This window comes from Lutra lutra, chromosome 1 (genome assembly GCF_902655055.1).
Source record: "Lutra lutra chromosome 1, mLutLut1.2, whole genome shotgun sequence".
NCBI classification, from domain to species: domain Eukaryota; kingdom Metazoa; phylum Chordata; class Mammalia; order Carnivora; family Mustelidae; genus Lutra; species Lutra lutra.
The window spans coordinates 120,275,087-120,301,591 of NC_062278.1; the positions used below are offsets into that span (position 1 = coordinate 120,275,087).

The following is a 26,505-nucleotide window of genomic DNA, read 5'->3' on the forward strand; positions in this document are numbered from 1 at the left end:
GATTTTATTTATTTATTTGTCAGAGAGAGAGCACAACAGAGGGAGAAACAGGTTCCCTGCTGAGCAAGGATCCCGCCCAAGGTGGGGCTCAATCCCAGGACCCTGGGATCATGACTTGAGCCAAAGACAGACACTTAACCAGCTGAGCCACCTAAGTTGCCCCATGTACTATTGATTTGAAGGTAAACATTTCTTATATGTTTATTGGCCCATCATATGTCCCCTTTAGTGAACTGTCTTTTCCTATCATTTTTAGATATGCCAAATCAAAAGATGTCTCATCTCTCTGGATCCGACTACACTTTGATTCATCATCACAATGAATGGAAATTTCAGCACATTAAGAGATAAAGGCCAGTCAGCTCACTTTTTATTCTCTATCAAAAGCAATGCCCAATTAAAACAGCAATGAAGGCATAGCTGGGCAGCTCAGTTGGTTAAAGGTCTACCTTTCACTCAGCTCATGATCCCAGGTTCTGGGATTGAGTCCCACATTCGGTTCCTTCCTCAGCAGGGAGCCTGCTTCTCCCTCTGCCTGCTGCTCCCTCTGCTTGTGTTCTCTGTCTGACAAATAAATAAAATCTTAAAAAAAAATAGGGTTCCTGGGTGGCTCAGTCATTAAGTGTCTGCCTTCAGCTCAGGTCATGATCACAGGGTCCTGGGATCAAGCCCCGCGTCTGGTTCCCTGCTCAGCAGGAAGCCTGCTTCTTGCTCTTCCTTTCCCCCTGCTTGTATTCCCTGTCTCCCTCTCTCTCTGTGTCAAATAAATGAACAAAAGCTTTAAAAATAAATAAATAAATAAATACATAAAAAATAAAACAGCAATGAGACCACTATACACTGAATAGAACGGCAGAAATCCCAAAGATTGACACCACCAAATGCTGCCAAAGATGTGGAGCAACAGGAACTCTCGTTCATTGTTGGCGGGAATGCAAAATCGGTTTGGCAACTTCTTACAAAACTAAACATACTCTTACCATAACAATTTGGCAATTACGCTCCTTGGTATTTCCTCAAATGAGTTAAAAATTTACATCCACACAAAAACCTGTACATAGAGGGGTGCCTGGGTGGCATGGTGCAGGCGGTTAAAGTGTTTGACTCTTGGTTTGGGCTCAGGTCTGATCACAGAGTCATGAGATTGAGCCACGCATTATGCTCCACAGTCAGGATGGAGTTTGCTTGAGTTTCTCTCTCTCTCTCCTTCTGCCCCTCTCCTCCCCACTCTCTTTCTCTCTCTCTAAGAAATAAGTCTTTTAAAAAACAAACAAACCTGTACATAGATGTTTAAAGTCATTTTATTCAACAATTGCCAAAACTTGAAAACAACCAAGTGGTCCTACAATATGTGAATAGATAAACTGTGGTTTATCCAGACAATAAAATATTATTCTGTGCTAACAAAGAAATGAACTGTCAAGCATGAAAAGACATGGAAGCAACTTAAACGCATAATACTAAGTGAAAGAAGCTAATCCAGGAAAGCTATGTACTATAGGATTCCAACTACATGACAATCTGTCATAATCAAAATAGGATGGTTGTGGCACAAAAACAGATAGATCAATGTTACAGAATAAAAAATTCAGAAATAAATCCATAAATATATGGTCAGTCTTTGACAAAGCATGAAAAAATACCCAATGGGAAAAAGATAGTTTCTTTAACAAATGTTGGGAAAACTGGACAGCAATATGCAAAAGGAAGAAACTGGACCACTTTCTTATACTATCTACAAAAATAAATTCAAAATGGATTAAAGAGCTAAATGTAAGGCCTAAAACCATAAAAATCCTAGAAAAAAGCATAGGCAGTAACTTCTCTGACATTGACTATGGCACCTTTTTCTAGATAGGTCTCCTGAGGCAAGGGAAACAAAAACAAAAATGAACTATTGGGACTGCATTAAAAAAAAAAATCTTCACAGTGATGGAAACAATCTAGAAAACTAAAAGGCAATCTATAGAATGGGAGAAGATATTTGCAAATGACCTGATAAAAGGCTGATACCCATAACAAAGAACTTACAAAACTTAACACCCAAAAAAATAATCCAGTTAAAAAATGGGCAGAAGAGGGACGCCTGGGTGGCTCAGTCTGTTAAGTGTCTGCCTTCAGCTCAGGTCCTGATCCCAGGGGTCCTGGGATCTTTATTTAAAATATTTATGTATTTATTATAATACTATTATTATATATAAAATACATATTATATATCATTATAAATAATATTATTATAATATAATATTATATATAAATATAAAATATTTAAAAACAAATATTTTTCTTAAAAATGAGCAGAAGACATGAACAGGCATTTCTTCAAAGACATACAGATGGCCAACAGACACTTGAAAAGATGTTCATCAAATTTCATCATTACTTACCATCAGTGAAATGCAAATCAAAACTATAATGAGGTATCACTTCACACCTGTCAGTATGGCTAAAATCAACAACACAAGAAACAACAGGTGTTGGTTGAGGATGTGGAGAAAAAAGGAACCATTTACACTCTTGGGGGGAATGCAAACTGATGCAGCCACAGAAAACAGTATCGAGTTTCCTCAAAAAGTTAAAAATAGAACTACCCTATGATCCAGTAATTGCACTACTAGGTTTTTACCCAAAGAACACAAAAACACTAATTCAGAGGGATACATCCACCTCTATGTTTATAGCAGCATTATTTACAATAGTCAAGATATGGAAGCAGCCCAAGTGAACATTGATTGAAGAATGGGGTTAGAAGATGTGGTATATATACAATGGACTATTATTCAGCCATAAGAGAATGAAACCTTGCCATTTGCAACAACATGGATGGAGCTAGAGAGTATCAAACTAATAAGCAAAATAAGTCAGTCAGAGAAAGACAGATACCACAGGATTTCATTCATATGTGGAATTTAATAAAACAAGCAAGCAAAGAAAAAAGAGATAAACTAGGACACAGACTCTTAACTATAGAGAACAAACTGATGGTAATCAGAGGGTGGTATGGGTTAAATAGATGATGGGAATAAGGAGTGCAATTGTCATAATGAGCACTTGGGTATTGTACAGAAGTATTGAATCACTGTAATTGTACACCCGAAACTAATATACACTATATGTTAAGTAACTGGAATTAACATTTAAAAAAAAAAAAGATTACTGTACAGTAGGAAGACTATTCTTGACATACTGTAGATACACATAACTGGAGTCCAGAAATCTGAATTATTGTCCCCGCAGAACTAGGATTAGCACCTAAATTTCTGAGTTCTATTTATCTTCCCTGGAAAGCACAGATTTGATTTGCTTTAAAAATCAAGAACTTCTGGTAAAAGTTTTATGGCACTTTAAAATACAACACAGCAGGGGCACCTGGGTCTGCCTTCAGCTAAGGTCATAATCCTGGAGTCCTGATAGTGAACCCCACATTGGGCTCCCTGCCTAAGGAGGAATCTGTTTCTCCCTCTGCCCCACCCCCCACTTGTGCGTGCTCTCTTTCTTGCTCGCTTGCTCTCTAATTCTCTCTCTCAAACTCTTGCTCACTTTTTCTCTCAAATAAATAAAAATCTTTAGAAAAAAATACAACACAACAAATAAACCTAATATTACTCAGACCTGGCAATGACATCATAGAAATGCATTTTGTTTTCCCTCTCTTTGCCCAGGGCTTTCTTGAGACTAGTGAAAGTGCCTGACTCTTCCATCTCCTGCATGGTATCTGTAACTATATCACTGAGAAATTGCCTGTAAGGAGACACAAAAAGGATGAGTTAATAAGGTATATTTTCTTACATTTACAAAGGGCTACAGAAGTCACACAGGTTAAGACCCTGGATAAAAAACCATGACTAAGCTGGAATTGCTCCTGGAATGCAAGAATAGTTTAGCATTAGAAAGTCTATTAATAGTATGCAACACATAAACAAAAGCAAAGGAGAAAAACCTTATGGCCACCACAATAGATGCAGAAAAGACATTTGGCAAAATTCAATGTCCACTCATTTGAAAATAAACAACAAAAACTCCTAGTAAACTAAAAATAAAAGAGAACTTCCTTAACCTTACATACCAAGGACTAACAAACCCTGGATGTACAGTATGATATTATGTATATAATATTTAAAAACATATAAAACTGTATTATTTAAATAAGACCCATACATACCTAATAAAAGTGTCACAAGAGAACGTAAGAGAATAATAAACGCCAAATTCAGAAGAGAGTTTGTCTTCGAGGGAAGATACAATTGAAGATGCTCCAATTGTATCTTAAGTATTTTACTAAAAAAAAACCAAAAAACCTCTAAAGTAATTATGGTAAAATGTTAAGATTTGGTTAAGATTTGGTGTTTACATACCTAAGTATTCATTATTTCATTCTTTATATTTTTCTGCATTTTAAAAATATTTTGTAACTTTGCAAAGTTAAATCATTTTTTAAAAATTTTAAAGAGGGGCGCCTGGGTGGCTCAGTGGGTCAAGCCGCTGCCTTCGGCTCAGGTCATGATCTCGGAGTCCTGGGATCGAGTCCCGCATCGGGCTCTCTGCTCAGCAGGGAGCCTGCTTCCTCCTGTCTCTCTGCCTGCCTCTCTGCCTGCTTGTGATCTCTGTCTGTCAAATAAATAAATAAAATCTTTAAAAAAAAATAAAAAATAAAAATTTTAAAGAGTTAATAGGGGCATCTGGGTGGCTGAGTCGGTGAAGTGCCTGCCTTTGGCTCAGGTCATGATCTCAGGGTCCTGGGATCAAGCCCTGTGTCAGGCTCCCTGCTCAGCGGGCAGTTTGCTTCTCTCTCTGCCCCTCCCCTCTTTCTCTCTTTCCCATAAATAAATAAAATCTTAAAAAAAAAAAGAGCTAATAAAACACTCACATTTTAGAGATGAGTAAACTCAGTTCAGGAAGGTTAAATGACTTGCCAAGGTCACATAACTAATTTGAGAAAAGGTAGAACTATAATTCAGGTGTCCTGACTCATAGTCCATTACTTTTCATTTTATTTTATTTTTAAAAGATTTTTATTTATCTATTTGAGGGACAGAGCAAGAGAGCACAAGCAGGGAGAGTCGCAGGGAGAGGGAGAAGCAGGCTCTCCACTGAGCCGGGAGCCCAACTCAGGGCTCCATCCCAGAACCTTGGGATCATCACCAGAGCCAAAGGCAGACACTAAACCGACTGAGCTACCCAGGTGCTCCATTACTTTTATAATACTCTAGTGGGTACAGAATTTTAAAAACTGCTATTTAATGTTTTCATAGAGTCAGCAAGAATTACACTCACTATTATACATAATAATTTACTGACAATAGTTCAAACGGAAAGATTCAATAACTATATTAAGAAAAAAAGTTAAGTACACTGAAGTAAAAAAAAAATTGAAAAGATATGAGCCATCCGACAAAAAATGAAAAGGACATTAACTAGATTGGTATTTATAAGCAGGACACCTTTCTGTCATGTATGCAAATCTGAGCCAGACTGATTTCACAAGAAACATTAGCCCTCTGATGCAGGAGTTGGCAAACTTTTCCTATAAAGGGGGAAACTGTAAATATTTTTGGCTTTGCAGGCCATAAATTCTGTTGCAACTACTCAGCTTTGCTATTCACGAAAGCAGCAAGAAATATGTAAACAAACAGGCAATGCTGTATTCAAATAAAATTTATTTTCAAAACAGACTACAGGCTGGATATGGCTAGTGGCCCTGGGTCATTACTATAAACATTTATTTACTAACAATTCTTACCATAATGTTACATCCTCTTTTAAACTTAACAGACTTCCTTGTCAGCAAGCCTGATAAAAAAGTGATTAATGAGACAGTGGAAACCGAGACTGCCTTTAAGAAATTCTCAGGATTAAAACTCAGCTTAAAAGTGGGCTACTTAGGGGCGCCTGGGTGGCTCAGTGGGTTAAAGCCTCTACCTTCGGCTCAGGTCATGATCCCAGGGTCCTGGGATGGAGCCCCACATTGGGCTCTTTGCTCAGCAGGGAGCCTGCTTCCCCCACCATTCCCACCTACTTGTGATCTGTTTGTCTAAAAAATAAATAAAAAGGAATAAATAAATAAATAAATAAATAAAAGGGATGCCTGGGTGGCTCAGTGGGTTAAAGCCTCTGCCTTCGGCTCAGGTTGTGATCCCAGGGTCCTGGGATTAATCCCCCACCTCAGGCTCTCTGCTCAGCGGGGAGCCTGCTCCCCCCCGCTACCGGCCTGCCTTTCTGCCTGCTTGTGATCTCTGTCAAATTAATAAATAAAATCTTAAAAAAAAAAAAAAAGTGGGCTACTTGAATGGCATCTCTTACTTGTGGATAAGCCATCATAACAGCTACTAATTTGTGCCAGGCACTTGGCTGCAGCCTTATTTCTAATCCTCACACTGATGTTGCAAAGTTGCTATAATTATTTTCACTTTTTTTTTTTAAAGATTTTATTTACTTATTTGATAGAGATCACAAGTAGACAGAGAGGCAGGCAGAGAGAGAGAGAGAGAGGGAAGCAGGCTCCCTGCCGAGCAGAGAGCCCAATGCGGGACTCGATCCCAGGACCCTGAGATCATGACCTGAGCCGAAGGCAGCGGCTTAACTCACTGAGCCACCCAGCCGCCCCAATTATTTTCATTTTTAAAAACTGGACACAAAGTCTCAACAACTTGCCTATGATCATACAGCTACCATAACTGTACCAGACTCCCTCCAGGAAGTCTTTAGCTAATCCTGTTATCAGCAGTACCTTTGCATCTAATTACTAATCCCTAAGAGAAGACAGCAGTCAGCCACCCCTGCACCCATTTTTCATCCATCATAAATATATTATTACATTTCCAAATATGCATGCCTTCTTTACCTATCAATCTGAACTTTCTTCAGTATCTCCACAGACATTATGGTCTGTCTCGTAGGTGTTTTGAAGACAAGATCTTGCATTTTGTTAAACTCGTTGGTAAATTGGCTTCCTTTTTGGATTTCTGGCAACTTGGTTTCTTCTTTAGGTAAGAATGGACTGGTTATTCTTAAGGGTCTTGAGGCCTCTGGAAGTTTTTCTAAGCTCTTGTTTTTCTTCTAGAAAGAAATGATGTTCTGTGTAAGACAGATTTTAAAAATAAAGAAACAATGCTATACCAGGCCTTCTGCCTACATTTTTCAACATCACCTTCTGCCACTTGTACTCAACACACAAGAAAATTACCCTTTTCTTCAGCAACCCAGATCACGTCCTGCAATTTTGTGCCTTCCTACCTTTAGACAACATTCCTTTTGCCCGTCTTTCCTCAACTTACCATTTGGTAAACTTTAAGACTAAGATCAAAGGTAAAGTTCTTTGTGAAATATCTCACAAGCAGATATTTACCATGTTGTAATTATTTGTATTTATGTCTCCATTAGATTGTAAATTCTGTGAGGGGAGGGGCAGTGTCTTAGAGATCTTGGTTCACCTCAAATTCTTTTTGGAACAAGATGGCATAAGAAACACAGCCATCTTGGGATGCCTGGGTGGCTCAGTTGATTAAATGGCTGCCTTTGGCTCAGGTCATGATCCCAGAGTCCTGGGATCGAGTCCCACATCAGACACCTTGCTCAGCAGGGAGCCTGCTCCTCCCTCTGCCTCTGCCTGTGCTCATTCCCTCTGACAAATAAATAAATAAAGTCTTAAAAAAAAAAAAAAGAAATGCAGCCATCTTTATGGTCTCATTGCCTAGAACAATGCCTAGGGTATAGAAAACTCAAGTGTTCATTGAACACATGAATATGAAATATAAAGAATGAAAAGAATATCATACCAAAGAGCATAAACTGGTAAAATTAGTGGTGCAGTATAGATTTCAAAGGTCATGTGGGAAAAAGCTAAAATAATTCATTTTGCAGTACCAAACTTGAACGCTAAGGGGTAGACATCAACCTGAGGAACAGCACATGTCTTTTAATTGATGATTCCTATTTAATCTGTTGCTAAAAGCTTTAGCTATTGAGAAGCCATATAACATAGTGATTATGCTTATAGACTCTGAAACCAAACTTCCTTGTTTGAATCCTGGCTTATTTCTTACTAAGCCAGATTGACTTAGACAACTATTTAATATCGCTATGCCTCCATTTTCCCATTGGTAAAAAACAGAGATACTAATACCTGCCCTCATAGTTATTATAAGGATTAAATAAATATACATAAAGTATTTAGAAAAGCACACAGAATTATGTCAGTTCTGCACTTGTTATGATTAGTTAAATTCTTGTGCTGACCCGATGCACAGGAAGGTTTATCTGCATATTGATAAAGCCTCAATCTTCCTTAGCTAAATTTCAACTAGCCAGAAATGTTAAAAAAACAATCATGAAAGGTTAATAAACAGACTCAACTGCATTTTTCTTTACATCAACAATAAGCAAAGATTCAGATCGGGGGAAAACATCTGTAGGCAAGAACAAAACAAAATGCTGCCTTAATTAAGAATTATATTTATTTTTATTTTTATTTTTAAAAGATTTTATTTATTTATTTGACAGACAAAGATCACAAGTAGGCAGAGAGGCAGAGAGAGACGGGGAAGCAGGCTCCTGCTGAGCAGAGAGCCCGATGTGGGGCTTGATCCCAGGAACCTGGGATCATGACCTGAGCTGAAGGCAGAGGCTTTAACCCACTGAGCCACCCAGGCACCCCCAAGAATTATATTTTAAAGTATTCCTTTAAATTAAAATTAATTTGACTGGCTACAAAGAGAACAGAAAGTAGCATTTCAACAGTTAAACTGAAATTTACCTGGACGTAAGAAAACCTTAAGGATGATTATTATTTTAGATTTTACTTAGATAGGAAAGGAAAGTGTAAGGCCTTGGAAGCTGTTTCTATTTCTCTATTTTTCCTCTACCTTTACACTTGGGCATCTGGAAAAGGAGACAACTGTGTCAGGCAGCTCTGATTTACTGATTACTACAAATAAGTATGAATTTTTTAAAGAGAAACTTAAAGAACTAGCTAAATGTTTTAGTCCACTCACTAAATAATATTTTTGTATAGTATACACTATGTACAGGGTAGGGTATTAGACCCTAAGGGAAAAGGTAAGAGAAACAGTATCTCTTCATGGGAGCTCTTCCCAAATTTTGGTCAAATTACTCCCACTTCTGGTAGAATCTGGTATATTAGTTTTTTTTTTTTTTCATCATTCCATCAAATCCATGATTTTACCATTGAAAATCTATTTGGAGATGTCCTTAGCTATTAAAAAAAAAAGTTATAAAGGAGGGATAAAGCTAACTAACCTTTCATCCCAAGGTTGTTCTAAGGCTATACAATATGAATGAAGCCTTTGGAGAAAGAAAACATCCACACACATACTAAGGATTTAAAATATATATCCTATGTACTTATAGAGCAATGGCATTGTAAAATTTGTAAGTTAGAACTAGTATTATAAAGTAAAAAAACAAAAAGTTATTTTAAAAGGCTCGCCATTTTATAAGGTTGTGGAACTAACTTACATTGAGGAAAGGGCTGTTAGGCTTCTATTAATCAAGATAAGAGTGGATGGGGGGTAAAAAAAAAAAGGTAAGAGTGTAAGTCTTTATTATATATACTACTATGAAATCATAAGTAGGGCCTCTGTTAAGGTGGAAAATTTTGTGGGTTAAGATCACTATCATAAACCAGAATAAAACAGTACAAAAGTTTTGTTCTTTAATTTACTGAACTGGTGATCATTGCTGAATTGTTTATAAATTTGGGTTTTCCATCCTCTCTTGAGTTTCTTTGAAGGCAAATTACCCTTTTTTAGCCTGATACAGTAACTATCATTGATAAGTATCATAAAACTTTATCTTGTTAAGTATCTTTTTATTTTTGATTTCTACTGAGGGAGACAATAAATAGGAAGGAACCACTAGACTCTTCTTTACTGTTTGTTAACTAGATTAATGTATGAATTAGACTCTTACTTTAAATGCACTGAAAGCCTTAGTTCTTGGGTTTCCAAACTCTTTACCTTTCATAAATTGATAAAAAATTAATGTTACAAAATTCTTGATATACCCATTAAGGTCATTATAAAACTACCCAAAAACTCATAGGATGTTAGCAATGGAAGGGATGATATGGATCATTTAGTTAAAATTCCATTATACTTTAGGAACCCCTGATTTGCACAGTCAGTGGAGCATGTGACTCTAGGTCTTGGGTTGTGAGTTTGAGTCCCATGTTGGGTGTAGAGGTTACTTAAAAATAAAATTAAAAAAAAAAACCACAAAAAGCTCCATCACATTTTACAAATAAGAACATGAAAACCCAGGGACGCCTGGGTGGCTCAGTTGGTTAAGCAGCTGCCTTCGGCTCAGGTCATGATCCCAGCGTCCTGGGATTGAGTCCCACATCGGGCTCCTTGTTCTGTGGGGAGCCTGCTTCTCCCTCTGCCTCTGCCTGCCACTCTGTCTGCCTGTGCTCGCTCTCTCTGACAAATAAATAAATAAAATCTTAAAAAAAAAAGAACATGAAACCCAGAAAGTGAAATGAACTGCACATAGTATACAACTAAACTGCAAAGACCGCCTGACTCAAAATCTAGTGTCCTTTTAAAATTTTGTTTAACTTTTAAATTTTAATAAAATCTTCACAAAAAAAAAAAAAAAAGGCTTTACAAATCCAGACTATACATATAACAACAACAACAATTTAAAAGTGGTAAGGAGCAATGAAAGGGAAATTTATCTAGTTACAATAAATATGAACTTCTTTTCTGTTAGATGTGGAAAGCAATTTACTCTGTTGTTTATATAGCAACTTTCAGTTGTTAGAGAATCAAAAACAATGTATGCTGTACAAAGTATATAATGTAATTTTGCTGAACGTAATAAATGTATATTTGTATTTATAAGTTCTTTTCTGGGGTGCCTGAGTGGCTCAGTCGGTTAAGCATATGATTCTTGATTTCAGCTCGGTTATGATTTCAACATTGTGAGATCAAGCCCCACGTCCAGCTCTGTGCTGGGAATGGAGCCTGCTTGGGATTCTCCCTCTCCCTCTCCTGCCCCTCTGTCCCCTGGTTGCTCTCATACACTCTCTCTCTCTCTCTCTCAAATAATAATAATAATAATAAGTTCTTTTCATTTTATATCTATAACCTAAGTTTTTAAAATTTACAAGAGCTTGGGGCGCCTGGGTGGTTCAATCAGTTGAGGGACAGACTCTTGGTTTTGGCTCAGGTCATGATCTCAGGGTCCTGGGATCAAGCCTGTGTAGGGCTCTGCGCTCAGCAGGGAATCTGCTTGAGGATTCTCTCTCCCTCTTCTTTTACCCCTCCTGGCTCATATGCACTCTCTCTCTCAAATAAATACACATACACAAATCTTTAAAGAAAATTTAAAAGAATTAAAAATTTATAAAGATTTTGCTCACTACCAAGCTGAGTTTTTCAATAACTCAAATAGCATTTTGAGGAGGAGTCCATAACATCACCGAAAATGGAAAGCTGACATAATGACCTGGCTGGCTATTCACAAAACAGGTTGTAACATATTCAACAATACACAGTCTTTTTAGAATAAGAAACATGGGCGCCTGGGTGGCTCAGTGGGTTTAAGCCTCTGCCTTTGGCTCAGGTCATGATCTCAGGGTCCTGGATCGAGCCCTGCATTGGGCTCTCTGCTCAGCGGGGAGCCTGATTCCTTCTCTCTCTGCCTGCCTCTCTGCCTACTTGTGATCTCTCTCTGTCAAATAAATAAATAAAATCTTTTAAAAAAAAAAAAAAAGAATAAAGAAACATTGAGAAGTTCCAGCTGAATTTCTTCCCCAGAGGGTTCAGTTAGCTTTCAGCAGCTAAGAAATATAAGACAGGTGGGGCAATTCAGTAAACTAGCTACTCTCAGTACATGTACTATATTTATATTGATTTACTATAGGCCTTTTTGAATAATGCCAACATACTGGAAGAAAAGTATATTCTGACTGGCAATGTATCTTGAGCTATAGTTATTTTACTCCATCAGTTCAGAGTACATATCTCAGGTAATTATTATAGTCCTTTTTATTTGAGATAAAGGTGCTATGTCCCATGTTAAATTTGATAGCATAAGTACTCTAAGTGATAGAGAAATAAAAAGACAAGAAAGCAAAGTTATATAATGGTGAGTGTATATACCATGCTGATGCTTTGTCTTCCTTCATACTGAACTGGCATGACATAGTTTAGAATAGAGAGCTGGTCTGTGGTATCTTCCAGAACTGCAGAGATCCTCAGCACATCTAGAATGGAGAGTGGCTCTATGATTTCCGGGATGACTTCTCTGTCTGTTTCTTCAGCTGTTTCTTTTTCTTCTTCTACAGCACTGGGTGGCTCGCCTATTACTGACACTGTCACCTCAGAATGCCAGACTTTTGCTGGAAGATTTAAGCCTTCTAGTTGGCCTCTTTAAAAAACAAAAGAAGAAAGAAAGAAAAAAATAAGTCAGTCACCAAATGTTTAAAAGTTGCTTCAACTCAAACGCATAGGCAGCATATAGATTGGCCTCTGTGACATCCATATTGTCATATAACCAAGATAAAGAATGAAAGTAGGAGTTTACATGTGGTTCTGCTAAATATCTCCCTTTGACATCCTGACCAACCAAAGGCAAGCCACTTACTGTTTAATAACTCTATGTAACCCATACTATGGTTAACCCATTTGAATTGGGCCAAATCAACTTTTTTTTTTTTTTTTTTTTTGCAACATCTTTAAATGCTAATCATAAGTGGCTCATGATTAATGAAAAGTAGAATTTGGCAGGAGTGCCTGGCTGGCTCAGTCAATGTAGCATGTGACTCTTGATCTTGGGATTGTGAGTTCGAACCCTACATCAGGCACAGAGTTTACTTAAAAAAATAAATACATTGGGACGCCTGGGTGGCTCAGTTGGTTGGACGACTGCCTTCAGCTCAGGTCATGATCCTGGAGTTCCTGGATCAAGTCCCGCATCGGGCTCCCGGCTCCACGGGGAGTCTGCTTCTCTCTCTGACTTTCTCCTCACTCATGCTCTCTCTCACTGTCTCTCTCTCAAATAAATAAATAAAATCTTAAAAAAAAAATACATTAAAAAACAAAAACAGTATGTAGTAGCCAATCTCCAAAATGGGTCCATAGGATTCTCACCTTCTTGTATCCACACCCTTTTGTAGTCTCCCCCACATTAATAGGACCATCTAACCTATGTAACCAGGAGGATACTGTGGGTTCTAAGGTTAGGTGATAAAAGACATTGCAGCTTCTCCCTTACTCTCTCTTTCCTATCTCTCAGTCTGTAAGAGGTTGGCTGCCTTGGGACGCCTGGGTGGCTCAGTTGGTAAGCAGCTGCCTTCAGCTCAGGTCATGATCCCAGCGTCCTGGGATCGAGTCCCACATCGGGCTCCTGCTCGTCAGGGAGGCCTGCTTATCCCTCTGCCTCTGCCTGCCATTCTTTCTGCCTGTGCTCGCTCTCTCTCCCTCTCTCTCTGACAAATAAATAAATAAAATCTTAAAAAAAAAAAAAAAAAAAAGAAGTTGGCTGCCTTGCCATGGGGACACTTAAGCAGCTCTTTGGAGAAGTTTGTGAGGGTGTGGATCTAAGGCCTCTTGCCCACAGCCAGCATCAATTCTCCAGCTCTGTAAATGAGCCATGTTGAACGTGGATCTTCCAGCCCATCAAATTTTCAGACGATTGCAGCCCTGGCCAACTTCAATCTTATGACAGACCCTAAAGCTAGAACCATCCAGCAAAGCTGTTTCCAAACTCCTGACCCACAGAAATTATGTGAAATAATAAATGTTGGTATTTTAAGTTACTAAGCTTTGGGGTAATTTGTTCATAGCAATAGATAAATAAATTCAACATGAGGCATAATTTAAATAAATAGATAATAAAGAAATAGGTAACAAAATAAATTGGAATTTTGAACATACTCTTCCATTCTTCTCAAATTAATTGTAACTTCCGTGGTACATTTACAATTTCACAAAAAACCCAGAAACCTAAAATGAGAAGAAAACATCGAGATTAGTTTAAGGGAGTGTTGAATGACAATTAAATTACTCCTATACCCTTTTAATAAGAGAAAATTAAAGAATTATAAGAGCTGCAGCTGATCTCTTCTTTTTGCTTATTAGACCAGTCCCAGAGATGGAAGAACCCCTGACATCATGTGATGCAGAACTATTTAGTCAGCTTAAAAAAAAAAAAAAAAAGAACTATTTAGTCAGCTTAAATACTGACAAAAGCAACTATTGATAAATGCAATTTTTGAATCTCTTCTTTTTTTTTTAAAGATTTTATTTATTTATTTGACAGAGATCACAAGTAGGCAGAGAGGCAGGCAGAGAGAGAGGAAGAAGCAGGCTCCCCGCTAAGCAGAGAGCCCGATGCGGGGCTCGATCCCAGGACCCTGAGATCATGACCTGAGCCGAAGGCAGACGCTTTAACCTACTGAGCCACCCAGGCACCCCTTGAATCTCTTCTTATGGTAAATTGATATACAACATGGTTTTCATATTTTATTAGATTCTGATTTTTTAACTGGCAATATCTATGTAATAGATTTACTTTTCTGTTATTCTGATTATTAAAATATTTGACTTGATCATTCCATTCACTGACCTGCCAGATAACAAAATTTATTGCACCTGGACTTAGAAGAACACTTGAGATTTTATTTAGAAAAGCTGTATTTCTCCTTAAAATCAGTTTACTACGACTACTATCAAGACATTACCCTCCATAAGCCAAAATCCGTTCTGCTTAACAAGCTTTACAAGGAGAACACCCTATGGAGAGTTTTGCTCTATGCTAAATGAATAATGGTAAATTTCCAGTATGATTTTGTCCACAACAAAGTGACTCTAAGAAGGGGGACACAAATATATCTCATACAACATAAGTATCATATGTAAAAATGAAAACATATAAAACAGAATCTTTATGTAAATTGAAAAAAAGATACTCCAAACTAGCCCAATTTTCTGGTACAAGGGCGGTCTTAAGAGGAAGTATCATGGTGTAAAGAACGTTTTGTTCTTTTGATGTGTCATTGTTGTTTCTCTATTTTTCCTTTTTTTAGGCTCGGGGCATAGATAAATGTGCTTCATGCAGGTAAGATAGGGCTGTGCTGATGCAGTATCCATTGTGCTCACACTGTTATGCCTTTTTGTTCCTCAATGTTAGAAATCTAGGAATCATTCCTCCTTTATCTTTTTTTATTTTTTTTAAAGGTTTTATTTCTTTATTTGTGAGAGGGAAGTAGCAGGGGGAGAGCCAGGGGGGAGGGAGGAGCTGACTCCCAGATGAGCAGGGAGTTGAGCTCAGGGTTCCATGCCAGGACCCTGGGATCATGACCTGAGCCAAGATGCAGAGGCTCAACTGATTAAGCCACCCAGGCACCCCCATTTCTCCTTCATCTTGACACCAGCTTAATCCAAACTGTCACAAAGTCTTGTGGTTTTATCTTGTATTTCTATGTCCCCCAATGCCATGCTGAAACTGACGCTGTTTCTTACTTGAACAACTCTAATAGCCTCCAAGTTGGAAGTGATCTTTTTTCTTTTTAAAGAATGATTATGTATTATTTTTAATTTTGTAGATGGAAATACAAGTGATGATGTAAAGGAGCTGGAGATAAGTTATAATAAGGAAGCAAGAGTTACCTATGAAAATCAACAGGAAGGCCTAGCAAATAGCATTTCACAGCAAGTTTCTTATGGTCCATAAGGTGGAAGAATAACATTTCTTTGTTTTCTAAGGAGATGGCTGGTGTATCAATACCTACAAGAGATAGCTTATTATTTAATCTAGAGTATTCCAGCTCTAACTTTGTAATGGGCTGTTAGGCTTCTCATGATTCTTAGAAAAACTGTCATTTCCCAAATACGTAATTACCTTGATATCCTCTTCTAAAAGTCAGTATTTAAAAAAAACAAAAACAAAAACAAAAAACCACACACAAAAAAACTATTACTTCAAAGGGAAAATATGTAATCAAATTTCCAAATGTTTCATTTTAGTCTATTTAAATAGTTTGCACATTTAAACCGAAATTACACTTCTAATGGTTTTCATTTCTCTTAAATCCAGCTCCAAACTGTTCATTTTTTCCCATTGTAAAAATTTAAATTCAATTAACATATATTACTGGTTTCTCAGGTAGAGGTCAGTGATTCATCAGTCTTATATAAAACCCAGTGCTTATTACATCACACGCCCTCCCCAAAGTCCATTACCAGGTCATCCCATCCCTCCACCTGCCTATGCTCCAACAACCCTCAAGTTTGTTTCCTATGATTAAGAATCTCTTATGGTTTGTCTCCCTCTCTGATTTCATCTTGTTTTATTTTTTAAATAAAAAACAGAAAATCAATTTTTTAAAGCTGAAAATCTAATCATGTCTTTCCTTAGAACCTTTCCGTGGTTCCTCATGGCCTTAGGTCAAAAGCTCAAATTCTAAACTTGGCCCATAAGGCCTGCATGATCTGGCCTGCTCTATTCCTCTTCAGATACCCACTTGGCACTGCCCTTTTCTTATTCTCCTGTCTCCAGGCTTAAGGGGCTTCTTTCAGTTCTTCTATGGAATCATGACACCTTCTAACTCAGGGTCTTTGCACACGCTATTTCTTCTATTTGAACCATTCTTCCCCTCATTCTTCAACTTGTTAGGTCCCACTGATCCATCAGGTACCAACCTAAATCAGTGGCATCTGGCTAGGCATCTGTCATTTGCTCTAAATCCAGTCTCCACCATTTCTTAGGCCCTGAAAGACTGACCCAAACGGAGTGCATCAACAGGAAACTCGGTAAGTGTAGAAGAGTGAGACCAGGTGTTTATCCTCTCAGCTTCCTCCCTGCCAGATCACCAGGGGTTGGCTAGTTTCTCTATCAAAGTCCATGGCAACTGGCAGGCAATCCTCTCTACATTGCTCTTTCTTGGGGGCTTGGGTAACTATTTCTGCTCCATTTCCCTGGACACTATGTCATCCCTTATAGTTTCACTCCTGCCTACATTTTTGTAAGCAAACCCTTTATGAAATTCTGAACTCAGGGTGTCTGGGTGGCTCAGTTGTTAAGCGTCTGCCTTTGGCTCAGGTCATGATCCCAGTGTTCTGAGATTGAGCCCTGCATCGGGCTCTCTGCTCAACAGGAAGACTGGCTCTCCCTCTCCCACTCCCCCTGTTTGTGTTCCCTATCTTACTGTGTCTCCCTCTGTCAAACAATAAATAAATCTTAAAAAAAAAAAAAGAAATTCTGAACTCTATCACTGTTTTCATCCAGGGCAACAGTGACTGATGCAATGACCTATCTACATAGATTTTTTAATATATAGTGTGCACATGCATACATATATATAAATATATATACATGCAAATAACTGAAACAAGTTTCACATAACAATTTACCCTTAATATGTATGATACTCTGATAATTTTGATTCTATCATATTTTGCCTATAATACTATGAAGTATTATAATCACAATCTACTACTGGCCCTCACCTGCAGTTTGAAAAATGCCCTAAATGACACTTCTGTAAGTGACACTTTACTTAACTCATCAGGCTGGATCAGGACTCCACTCTTCAAACACTCATTGCACTCCTATTTTCCTGCAGAGCTCTCTTCACAATGTGTAATGTTGTCATTTTCCCCTATTAAACTATTAAGTGTCATGAAAACAGGAGGATAATAGAGATGCTCACTGTTAAATTGTTTCAGGCACTGTGCTCAAGAAGTATTTATAGAGCGAATGAAAGAACAAAGAAACAAAACTCACATTTAATGCATTATTCCTCCCAGGACTACTTACATTTGGATTTCTAGTACATTTAATAGCAGTATTTTTAGTGTATTTCTGGGACAGAGAAAACTGGATAGACAGAGTGGGTTATAAGGTATGAACATTCCATCCTGATGTATTTAAGAAAGGACTTCAAATATGATTTATAGATATCTCATAAAATTTGGAGCCATCCTTTATTCCTCTCTCCCATTTCTTATCCATCAGCAAACCCTGTCAGGGTTACACTGAAAATATATTCAGAATTCCAGTATTTATCAACTCTGTCTACATGCTATCATCTATCAGGTTCATTACAATAGTCTCCTAATTGATCTCCCTGCTGGTGTTCTTGCTTCCCTTCAGTCTCAACAGAGGGACCCTGTTAAAATGGAAGTCAAATTGAGTCACTCCTCCACACAGAACCCCCGAAATGGTTTCTCATCTCGGAGTAAAAGCCTTTTTTTTTTTTTTTTTTTTTAAATAGTGGCCTCCCTCCCTGTTTAATTTTTTTTTCTCCATAGAGAAAATTTTCATCACGTCACCTTCTAATTTGCCATATAATTTGCTTTCTTATTGTCTTGTTCCCCCTACTAGGGTGTAAGCAAGCTCTATGAGGGCAGAGACTTCTGTGGTTTTTCGTTTACAGCAGTGTCCTCCGAGCCAAGAACAAAGCTTGGTACATGGTAGTTCATCAATAAATTGCTGAATAAATGAAAGAGCCCATAGAGAAACCCAAATAAATGTGCAATAATTAGGCAACGTAAATCTGATATCCACTAATCCATCTCGTCTGCAAGTATTTACCGAAGCCCCATTTCTTGTAGGCACGGTGCTGGGCGCCCCGCGAGTTTGTCTGGCAGAGGAATGAGTTATCCTTAAAAGGCATTAAAGCCTTTTCAGGGCAGTCCTATTTACTCTGGAGTAAAAACGAAGGACGCAGGTAAGAACTTAGGTCACTTCTCGAAAGAGATAAAGGAGCAGGAGGAAAGGAGTAAGCGGGAAAACCTTAAAGGAAGAACTCCTCCTGCCTTCGTGCTCCTGGCTTTTCTCTTCCACGCTAGGATCGGAGTCTCAGTTCACCTACTCCTCTGTAGTAGCAGGGGAAGATACCCCCATGTCGGCGAATCAAATCTGGGATACCCGAGGCGGGGAGATATCCTCCAGTCCGGCTTCAGTTTTTTTCCACCTAAGAAACCAAGCTCTGGTGTTTCCCGGGCAACGCTCAGACTCTAGCTGGCTACCATATTGCCTCCCTCTGTTTCAAAATAATACGTGTTAAAGCTCAAAAAGACGAAAGAACTTAGAGAAAGAACTGTAAGAGTGCTCCTGAATATGGTTTGTTTCAGTCAAAAAAGACATCCGAGGCTTTTTTTTTTTTTTTTTTCCCCTTCTGGCGATTGCGGAAGATGCCTAAACGTGGGGCGGGGCTGAGAGGTGTTTATCCCACAAGGCCACGCGGGGGAACTTCGCCTTTCTTTTTCCGCCATCTTGGGGCCTGTAGAGGTGAGTGGAATGCTTGTTGCTGAACTTTGGGCGCAAGTAATTGAGGTGAGCTCAGCCATATGCCTCATCAGGGCACTGGTGCGGTTCGGAGGCCGTGTCGGCGAGTGATTTTTATGGATTCCAGCAACAGGAAGGACAGGATTGAGGAGATGGGGGACTGATGGTGCTGGTCCCCGCACGCCCGGAGAACGGGAGCTCCCGTAATCGGTGTTGCTTCCTGGGCCTTGGCGGACTCATAGATACACTTTGCCTGTATGTAGTACCCCTTTGGAAGCAGTGGCTCCTTTAGGATGAGTTCTTTTTCTGTGTGTTCCCACTCCAGACCTGGCTATGTCTACGGCTCCGTTTCCTTAGCATTTCCTTTCCCACTCAGTGCTTCAGTCTTACTTCCTGCGCGCTTCTCTGATTCCTCGCTCTTCATTTTTTTTCTGCTGGTCCTGGTATGGATTTTCTCAGGACTTCCCTTTGGGGTTTCCAGGAGCTACTACTCTTACTGTGGAATCTTGACACTTTCGTTGTAGCCTTCGTTTTGGAGTTTGCTGGTGTCAGGCTTTTCTCTGAGGTTGGGAAGTGTTGCCCGACTGTGTTTCATTTAGATGTCACGGGATAATTAGGTCTCCCCGTACTCTTAATGTGAAATGCCGAGCAAAAAGAAATGTGCCTGACAAGTTGAAGAAACGTAGAGAGGACCAGGTGAGAAACGTGCGTTGAAACATTTTAAACTGGTTCTTTTTGTTTTAAGGCCTGCTGGGAACAGGACTCCCCTAAAACGCCGAATAATGTCTGGAAGGTACGGGTTTTAAATATAATTGCTTTGTATTTGTAGTTTTTTGTCAAGCATGAACATAAATGTGAGCTTAAAGCTGGTGGGAAAAAATTAGATGTTTGCTGCAGATAACTTTTGAGTAGAGCTCGTTGCAAGTCACATCTTACCAGTGAAGGGAATCGAGATCCTTTAACAACTTAACGGTTACGGTCTATTTTGTCTTAGGCTGTGGTCCAAGGCCATTTTTGCTGGCTATAAGCGGGGTCTCCGCAACCAGAGGGAGCACACAGCTCTTCTTAAAATCGAAGGTGTATATGCTCGAGATGAAACGGAATTCTATCTAGGCAAGAGATGTGCTTACGTGTACAAAGCAAAGAAGTAAGTTTATAGTACTAATAATGGCTTTTAAGTTTTTAGTTGAGATGTGTCTCATTTTCCTATTCAAAGAATAATCGTCAAAAGATACTCATAAAGTAATTGGTACTGTTGTGTTTTCTACTTTGGATCTTTAAGAAACTTCGTGGAAGGTTATAGAAGGATGTTAATTTGTCTGGGCAGTGTTGAATTTAGGTATATTAATGCTTTTAGAATGATGACAGCTGTTAATTGTTTGAAGGAAGCAACCAACTCCTTCAAGTCTCTTCTTAATAGAGCAGTTTTTCATGTACTTTAATTCATTTTGTTGCTCTCTTGAAATTATGTTGTATACATGCTTAGAAATGTATCTAGATCATTGATTCTCAAACCCCCTGAACCAGTTAAAATCTCTGTGGACATGGCTTTCATCTTTGCTACCCATTCCTCCTGCAACAAGACCTTTAAAATTATAATTCAGGGGGCACCTAGGTGGCTCAGTGAATTAAAGCCTCTGCCTTCCGCTCAGGTCTTGTTCCCAGAGTTCTGGGATCCACCTCTGCCCCTCTCTGCTCAGCGGGGAGCCTGCTTCCTTCTCTCTCTCTGCCTGCTTCTCTGCCTACTTGTCATCTCTGTCAAATAAATAAATACATAAGATCTTTAAAAAAAAATAAAATTATAACTCAGATCACCTGGCCATTTCTCAGATACCAACTTCCCCACCATCTTTAGTAAAAACAAAGGTCTTTAAGGAGGCTTTAAGACATTTAAGGCATTCGGGGCTCCCTATTTCTATTCTTAGCCCATCTAGGATTCATTCCATGATACCTTCTGCTTTTCCATAATTTTTTAAAAATATTGCATCTATTAGCATCTGACATTAATATGTTTTACTTAACTATTTGGTTATCTGAAAGGGTTTTTTTTTTTTTTGCAAATTGCAATTTTGTGTTTTACAGCCTAACAAAAAATACATTATTAAAGTGTCTGGCATACAGTAGGTACTCAAATACTTGTTGAATGAATGATACCCCAGACTTTTTAATTTCTCAGGTGACTTAGTGGTTAACTACAGTTGTTGAGTTGGTAACCACTGGTCTAGGTCACCTTGAATTTGTATCACCCTACAGTTGTTGCCTGCGTTCTCATACCTCTTTTATCCCCTTTTAAAACCAGCAACACAGTGACTCCTGGTGGCAAACCAAACAAAACCAGAGTAATCTGGGGAAAAGTAACTCGTGCTCATGGAAACAGCGGCATGGTTCGTGCCAAATTCCGAAGCAACCTTCCTGCTAAAGCCATTGGCCACAGAATCCGTGTGGTAAGTAAAATTATTAGCAATATGACACTCTGGGGTCAAACTAAGCTCAGAGGTCTGGACTCTGACCTCTAAAGACTATTGTGATTTTTAAAATTACCCCATGAGTTGTGCTTCAAAGTCGTCTGCTGCTGTGTAGATGTGTTATGAAACACCAGATTCCTGGCATTAGGGGGAAAGTGAAGGCAAAGTGTTCAAATGGATTGTATCTAGATTTCAGATTTTGCTAAAGCTTGGGGTGGGGAGGATAGTATTTAAAGAACAATTTTCTGGCAAAGATTTATTGAACACAGAAGTGATTATTGGAAAAAAATTCACCTTCTCCTGGCATAATTCATGATATTCCCATCTCTTCATTGTGATGGTCTTGTTAGAATAGGTGTTGTTGGGGCGCCTGGGTGGCTCAGTGGGTTAAGCCTCTGCTTTTGGCTCAGGTCATGATCCCAGGGTCCTGGGATCGAGTCCTGTGTCAGCCTCTCTGCTCACAGGGAGCCTGCTTTCCCCCTTCTCTCTCTGCCTGCCTCTCTGTCTACTTGTGATCTCTGTCTGTCAAATAAATAAATAAAATCTTTAAAAAAAAAAAAAAAAGAATAGGTTTTGTTAATAGCTGTATTTTACAGAAGAAAACTGATACTCATGTGAAGCAAAATTAAATGGATTTTCAGTGTTCCCTGTACCGGTTCTTAAAAAGTGTGTTCATGTAGATACTATAAGAACTTAGTTCTCTCCCTGCTAGGATATAAGTAGTCAGTCATTGGATCCCTTTTAGAGATGAGTAATGTGACGGTGGGAGCAGATCCATATTGTACGCACTGACATTTTCAGATTTGTATATAACATGCATCTAATTACACCGTGTTTTTTTTTTTTTTCTTCCTAGATGCTGTACCCCTCAAGGATTTAAATTTAATGAAAAGTAAATAAAGGTGTAGATTTGTTCTCTTGTATTTTTGTTAAATGGCTTACCATTTTCTTTTTCCTAAATACAAGTTGCTATATTTAAGTGGTTGCGATTATCCAGCATTTTCAGAGTACAAGGAAGCCAGGGAGCTATATGTAATGGCAGTTACGACAATTTAGATAGTAGGAGGGTTTTAATAAGGGTAGGGAAGTTAGAGTATCTTAATACAAAGCGTCATGTGATGGGGGGGAAACAAGCTTTGATTGGAGGCAGTGGGAAGGAGTATGTTGGAAGTTTTTAAAGCGATGGAGCACATGATCTCTGAAAAGCTTTTGTTCAAATGGAGACCATGTATTCCAGGAAGGACAGAAGCCAGAAATATTAACCAATACAAATAACACTTTCCCAGGTTCCCACATCAAAATGGATCTATAACTTAAGTTTCTTTGAACTCTGTACTGTGGTTTATTACATGTGATTGCCTTCTTTAGATTGAGAGTGAAAGAAACTTAAGATTATCTTGACAACCTCCTTAATTACTTTGCATGTATGCACTTGTTCAATATAGATTGGTTAGGAAACTTGATACTTGTGAGAACTTAAAATGAGGATTGTATTGATGGTATTTGGCAGCTTCTTTAGATAGGCAAGGATGAGACTATTCTTGGAGCGTGGTACTGGACAAAGCATGCCAGTATAAAACACTTGACTTGTAATAATGTTTAAATTGAAAATAGCAAAATAATGTATGCCTCAAGAAAAAGTTATAGTGAGTTGGGGTAGGGGGAGGTTGCCTAGATAGTGTAGCTTGGTTCCATGTTTTAATGTAGTAGAGTGCAGGATTGAGATACTTCAGTGTAAGACGAAACTAAAGCAGGGCTGCAGGGTATTTCAGTTCTCTGCATTGTCAAGTTTGAACCAAGGCATCAGGTTGCAGAATGGCGGCTGTAGGTACTTGATTGTTGTGGTAGCAGCCAGTCCTTTTATTAACCACCAAATCTTGACACTCCACTGAAGATACCAACAAGAAACCTGGGAATTGGTCAAACTGAGCCCTTTTACAGTTTTTAATTACACTTAGAGTAGCATATAGCAGTTCTAAGAAATGTGTGCTAAGCCCAATGGTGGTCCTCAAGCCAAAGTTGTTAGAAGGAAGAATACCAGGTATCACAGAAATGGCGTTGTATTTGTACTGTAGTCTCATTTGGGCTTACTTGGGAAGAATGACTTAAAGGAAAAAGAGGTGGTTGGGTCAGATGCAGCTTTGGTCCAGTGTTAATGTTTTCTTCACAAGGTCTAAGCAGTGTATTTCAGGGCCACAGTTTGCGTATTAGAATCCTAAGGAAATTGACATTGAAAAATTGGGTCACTGGTAAGAAGTACCAATCCCAAACCTACTCCAGTGAGATTTAGTTGTTTGAGAAACAGCATAATCTAATAGTACCTACACTAACATGTCATTTAAGTAGATGTTTTCGTACTTTTTAAAAATTTGTGAGTGCATGAGTTGGGGGAGGGGCAGAGGGAAAGGGAAAGAATCTCAGACGCCCTGCAGAGCTCATAGCTGGATTTGGGGCTCCATCTCGACCCTGAGATGGCCTGAACCAAAAATCAAGTGGACTGCTTAACAGACTGACCCACCCAGTTGCCCCAAAGATGTATCAGTACTCTTAGAGTGATTAGGAATAGAGGAAGAAATGCTTAGGGAGGTATTTCATAAAAATTGACCTTTAGGGTTTATGTGAAAGAATGCATTTAAGGAACTGTTCAACTGGGTTGTGTAGTGTAACTGAAACCTAATTGTGGGCAGTAATTGGAAAATAAGTAGAAATGGCTGGATTATGCCAGGTATTATAAGCTGTACTAAGGATTAAGAGAATTCAAAGACCAACTAAGTCTTCAATGGTAACATTACTACCTTTGGTTGTGGGTAGATAAAAGTGCATTTACAAAGTTGGGTAACTAGGAGATCTTTTGGTGGAAGGGTGTTGAGTTTGAGAAAGCTATAGGATACTCACTTGTGACCACGTCCAGGAAGGCAGCTGGACATTTGTGCCTGGATTAGGCATACAGAGGAGGAAATCTCATAAAGCTGTCACCTTTGTAGGAGTTAAGTGAATATGGTATTGAGTAGGATGATGATCGAGTAATGGAGGTGGATAAACAGGAAGTGGACAGTTGAGCAAAGAAGAGAGGTCTGGGCGCCTGGGTGGCTCAGGTAATGATCTCAGGGTCCTGGAATCGACCCCTGCATGGGGCTCTGCTCAGCAGGGAGCCTGCTTCGCCCTCTGCCTGCTGCTCTGCCTACTTGTGATCTCTCTCCCTGTGTGTCAAAAATCTTTAAAAAAAAAAAAGAATCCTTAGGATGACCAGAGTACATGCAGTGGCAAGACAACCTTGCATGGAAATTCGTCCTCTTGATTTGATAATACAGCACTTAGTAAATGAGAGAAGGCTTTATGCATTTCTCTTCCCATAATGAGATTTGGTGAGTACAAAAATGGTCCTCAAGGGCACCTGGGTGGCTCAGTGGGTCAAGCCGCTGCCTTCGGCTCAGGTCATGATCTCAGGGTCCTGGGATCGAGTCCCACGTCGGGCTCTCTGCTCAGCAGGGAGCCTGCTTCCCTTCCTCTCTCTCTGCCTGCCTCTCTGCCTACTTGTGATCTCTCTCTGTCAAATAAATAAATAAAATCTTTAAAATAAAAAAAAAAAAATGGTCCTCAAGCCAGAGGTACCATTGGAGGAATCCTGTGTTTCAGAGAAATGAACTCAAATGGCTAGCGGATGGTTGCCTGGATCTCTGAAACAGCCTCTCCCCAGCATGACACAACTGTTAAAACTAGGAACTTGAGGTTTCCTGGTGCTATTCTCTGTTCAGAATTCACAGGTTCTTTGTCATCTTGTGGAAAAAGCACATGTCCTGAAAGTGATAAATTTGGTTTGGAGTCCCAATTTCCACTAGTTGAGGGATGATAGACTTCTTATGTAATGAGCCTTTACTGGTAGAATGCCCCACCTTTCAGTTTGAGTACATGATCTTTACCAATGAATTGTACGATCTTGGGGCTGCTATTTCCTATTCCCAGTTCCTAGTATAGTAATTTACAGTAGTCAGTTCTGGATAAATGACTGTACCAGTTCAGTGCTTCTAGTTACTAGTTTTAATTGTTTAAAGGGCCTTGGGGGAGAATATCCCAATTTTCAATTTTTTTATAGTTACTCATGGCCTAGATTGAAGGTAGAGTTTTCTTAATGGCAAGGATCCACCTGGTCTCTTCCTGGGTTAAATGCAGTTGCAATTCTTGTGGGTTGTTTGGGGGTTTTTTGTTTGTTTGTTTTTTGCAGTTTTTGTGTTAAGTAGGCTCCCCACCCATTGTGGGGCTTGAACTCACTACCCCAGAGATCAAGTCAAATGCTGCACTAAGACATCCCTAATTCTTGTTTTGTTTTATGGCAGTTAAGGGATGGGGTTGAATAGGAACGAACATACTGATTTTATAAGAAATGACTAGTTAAATGGTGCTAAAATTGGTGACTGAAAATAAAGTAAAAATGAAAGTATATTCCATTCATCTTTTATACAGAGGGCTAAACCGTTAAAGGTTCTACATCAGTTTGTTAAGCCACATGGCATCCAGTGTGGATGCCTACCTTTAAGGTGAGAAACTGAATTAAAGAGAAACAGCTTTATACAATCAATGCCGTGCAACACCCACTAGTCTTCCTACAGCCCAACTCACGTGGGCCGCGAAACGGCATTTATTGGCAGGCTTCCCGAACTGAGACGCGACGGGCGTGATGCAGTTCACATCCGGGCGACCTGGTTGGTGATGCTAGCCAATCGAAAATCGTCTGTCTGCCGGCGGCGAGGGGCGGGGCTGGCGCCAGGGTGAGGACGTCACGTACTCC

The 26,505-nt window shown here is 39.1% G+C and overlaps 2 protein-coding genes across 8 annotated transcripts in view; one reads left to right on the forward strand and one right to left on the reverse strand.

Annotated features, from left to right (window-relative positions):
- IQCG (IQ motif containing G) overlaps positions 1 to 19,050 on the reverse strand; it is a 44,429-nt gene extending 25,379 nt beyond the window's left edge. For 2 of the 5 annotated variants that reach the window (XM_047734700.1, XM_047734676.1), the window contains exons 1-5: positions 18,760 to 19,050; positions 13,899 to 13,967; positions 12,123 to 12,390; positions 6,842 to 7,056; positions 3,613 to 3,741 (exon numbers count right to left, since the gene is read on the reverse strand). In XM_047734700.1, coding sequence (XP_047590656.1) covers positions 3,613 to 3,741; positions 6,842 to 7,056; positions 12,123 to 12,390; positions 13,899 to 13,906 — 620 coding nt within the window. In that variant the 5' untranslated portion in view covers positions 13,907 to 13,967; positions 18,760 to 19,050. Of the gene's footprint in view, positions 1 to 3,612; positions 3,742 to 6,841; positions 7,057 to 12,122; positions 12,391 to 13,898; positions 13,968 to 18,558; positions 18,665 to 18,759 lie in introns of those variants that run through there. The other 3 variants (XM_047734684.1, XM_047734704.1, XM_047734692.1) reach the window with 3 other exon arrangements.
- A 114-nt stretch (positions 19,051 to 19,164) lies between these two features.
- On the forward strand, positions 19,165 to 22,642 carry RPL35A (ribosomal protein L35a). 3 transcript variants are annotated; one of them, XM_047734726.1, is made up of 5 exons: positions 19,165 to 19,257; positions 20,000 to 20,047; positions 20,249 to 20,401; positions 21,554 to 21,698; positions 22,576 to 22,642. In XM_047734726.1, exons 2-5 carry the CDS (start codon positions 20,037 to 20,039, stop codon positions 22,597 to 22,599), a joined length of 333 nt encoding a protein of 110 aa, XP_047590682.1. In that variant the 5' UTR covers positions 19,165 to 19,257; positions 20,000 to 20,036; the 3' UTR covers positions 22,600 to 22,642. The 3 variants fall into 3 exon arrangements, with proteins under 3 accessions (XP_047590682.1, XP_047590689.1, XP_047590673.1); XM_047734733.1 differs by having other exon boundaries at positions 19,221 to 19,302; XM_047734717.1 differs by lacking the exon at positions 19,165 to 19,257 and adding an exon at positions 19,403 to 19,509.
- Positions 22,643 to 26,505: the final 3,863 nt, after the last annotated feature.

Coding starts and splice junctions, on each gene's coding strand:
- RPL35A (XM_047734717.1), top strand. CDS start 19,418: ATGGTGCTGGTCCCCGCACGCCCGGAGAACGGGAGCTCCCGTAATCGG. Junction 20,048..20,248: donor CGCCGAATAATGTCTGGAAG/GTACGGGTTTTA, acceptor ATTTTGTCTTAG/GCTGTGGTCCAAGGCCATTT. Junction 20,402..21,553: donor TACGTGTACAAAGCAAAGAA/GTAAGTTTATAG, acceptor TTTTAAAACCAG/CAACACAGTGACTCCTGGTG.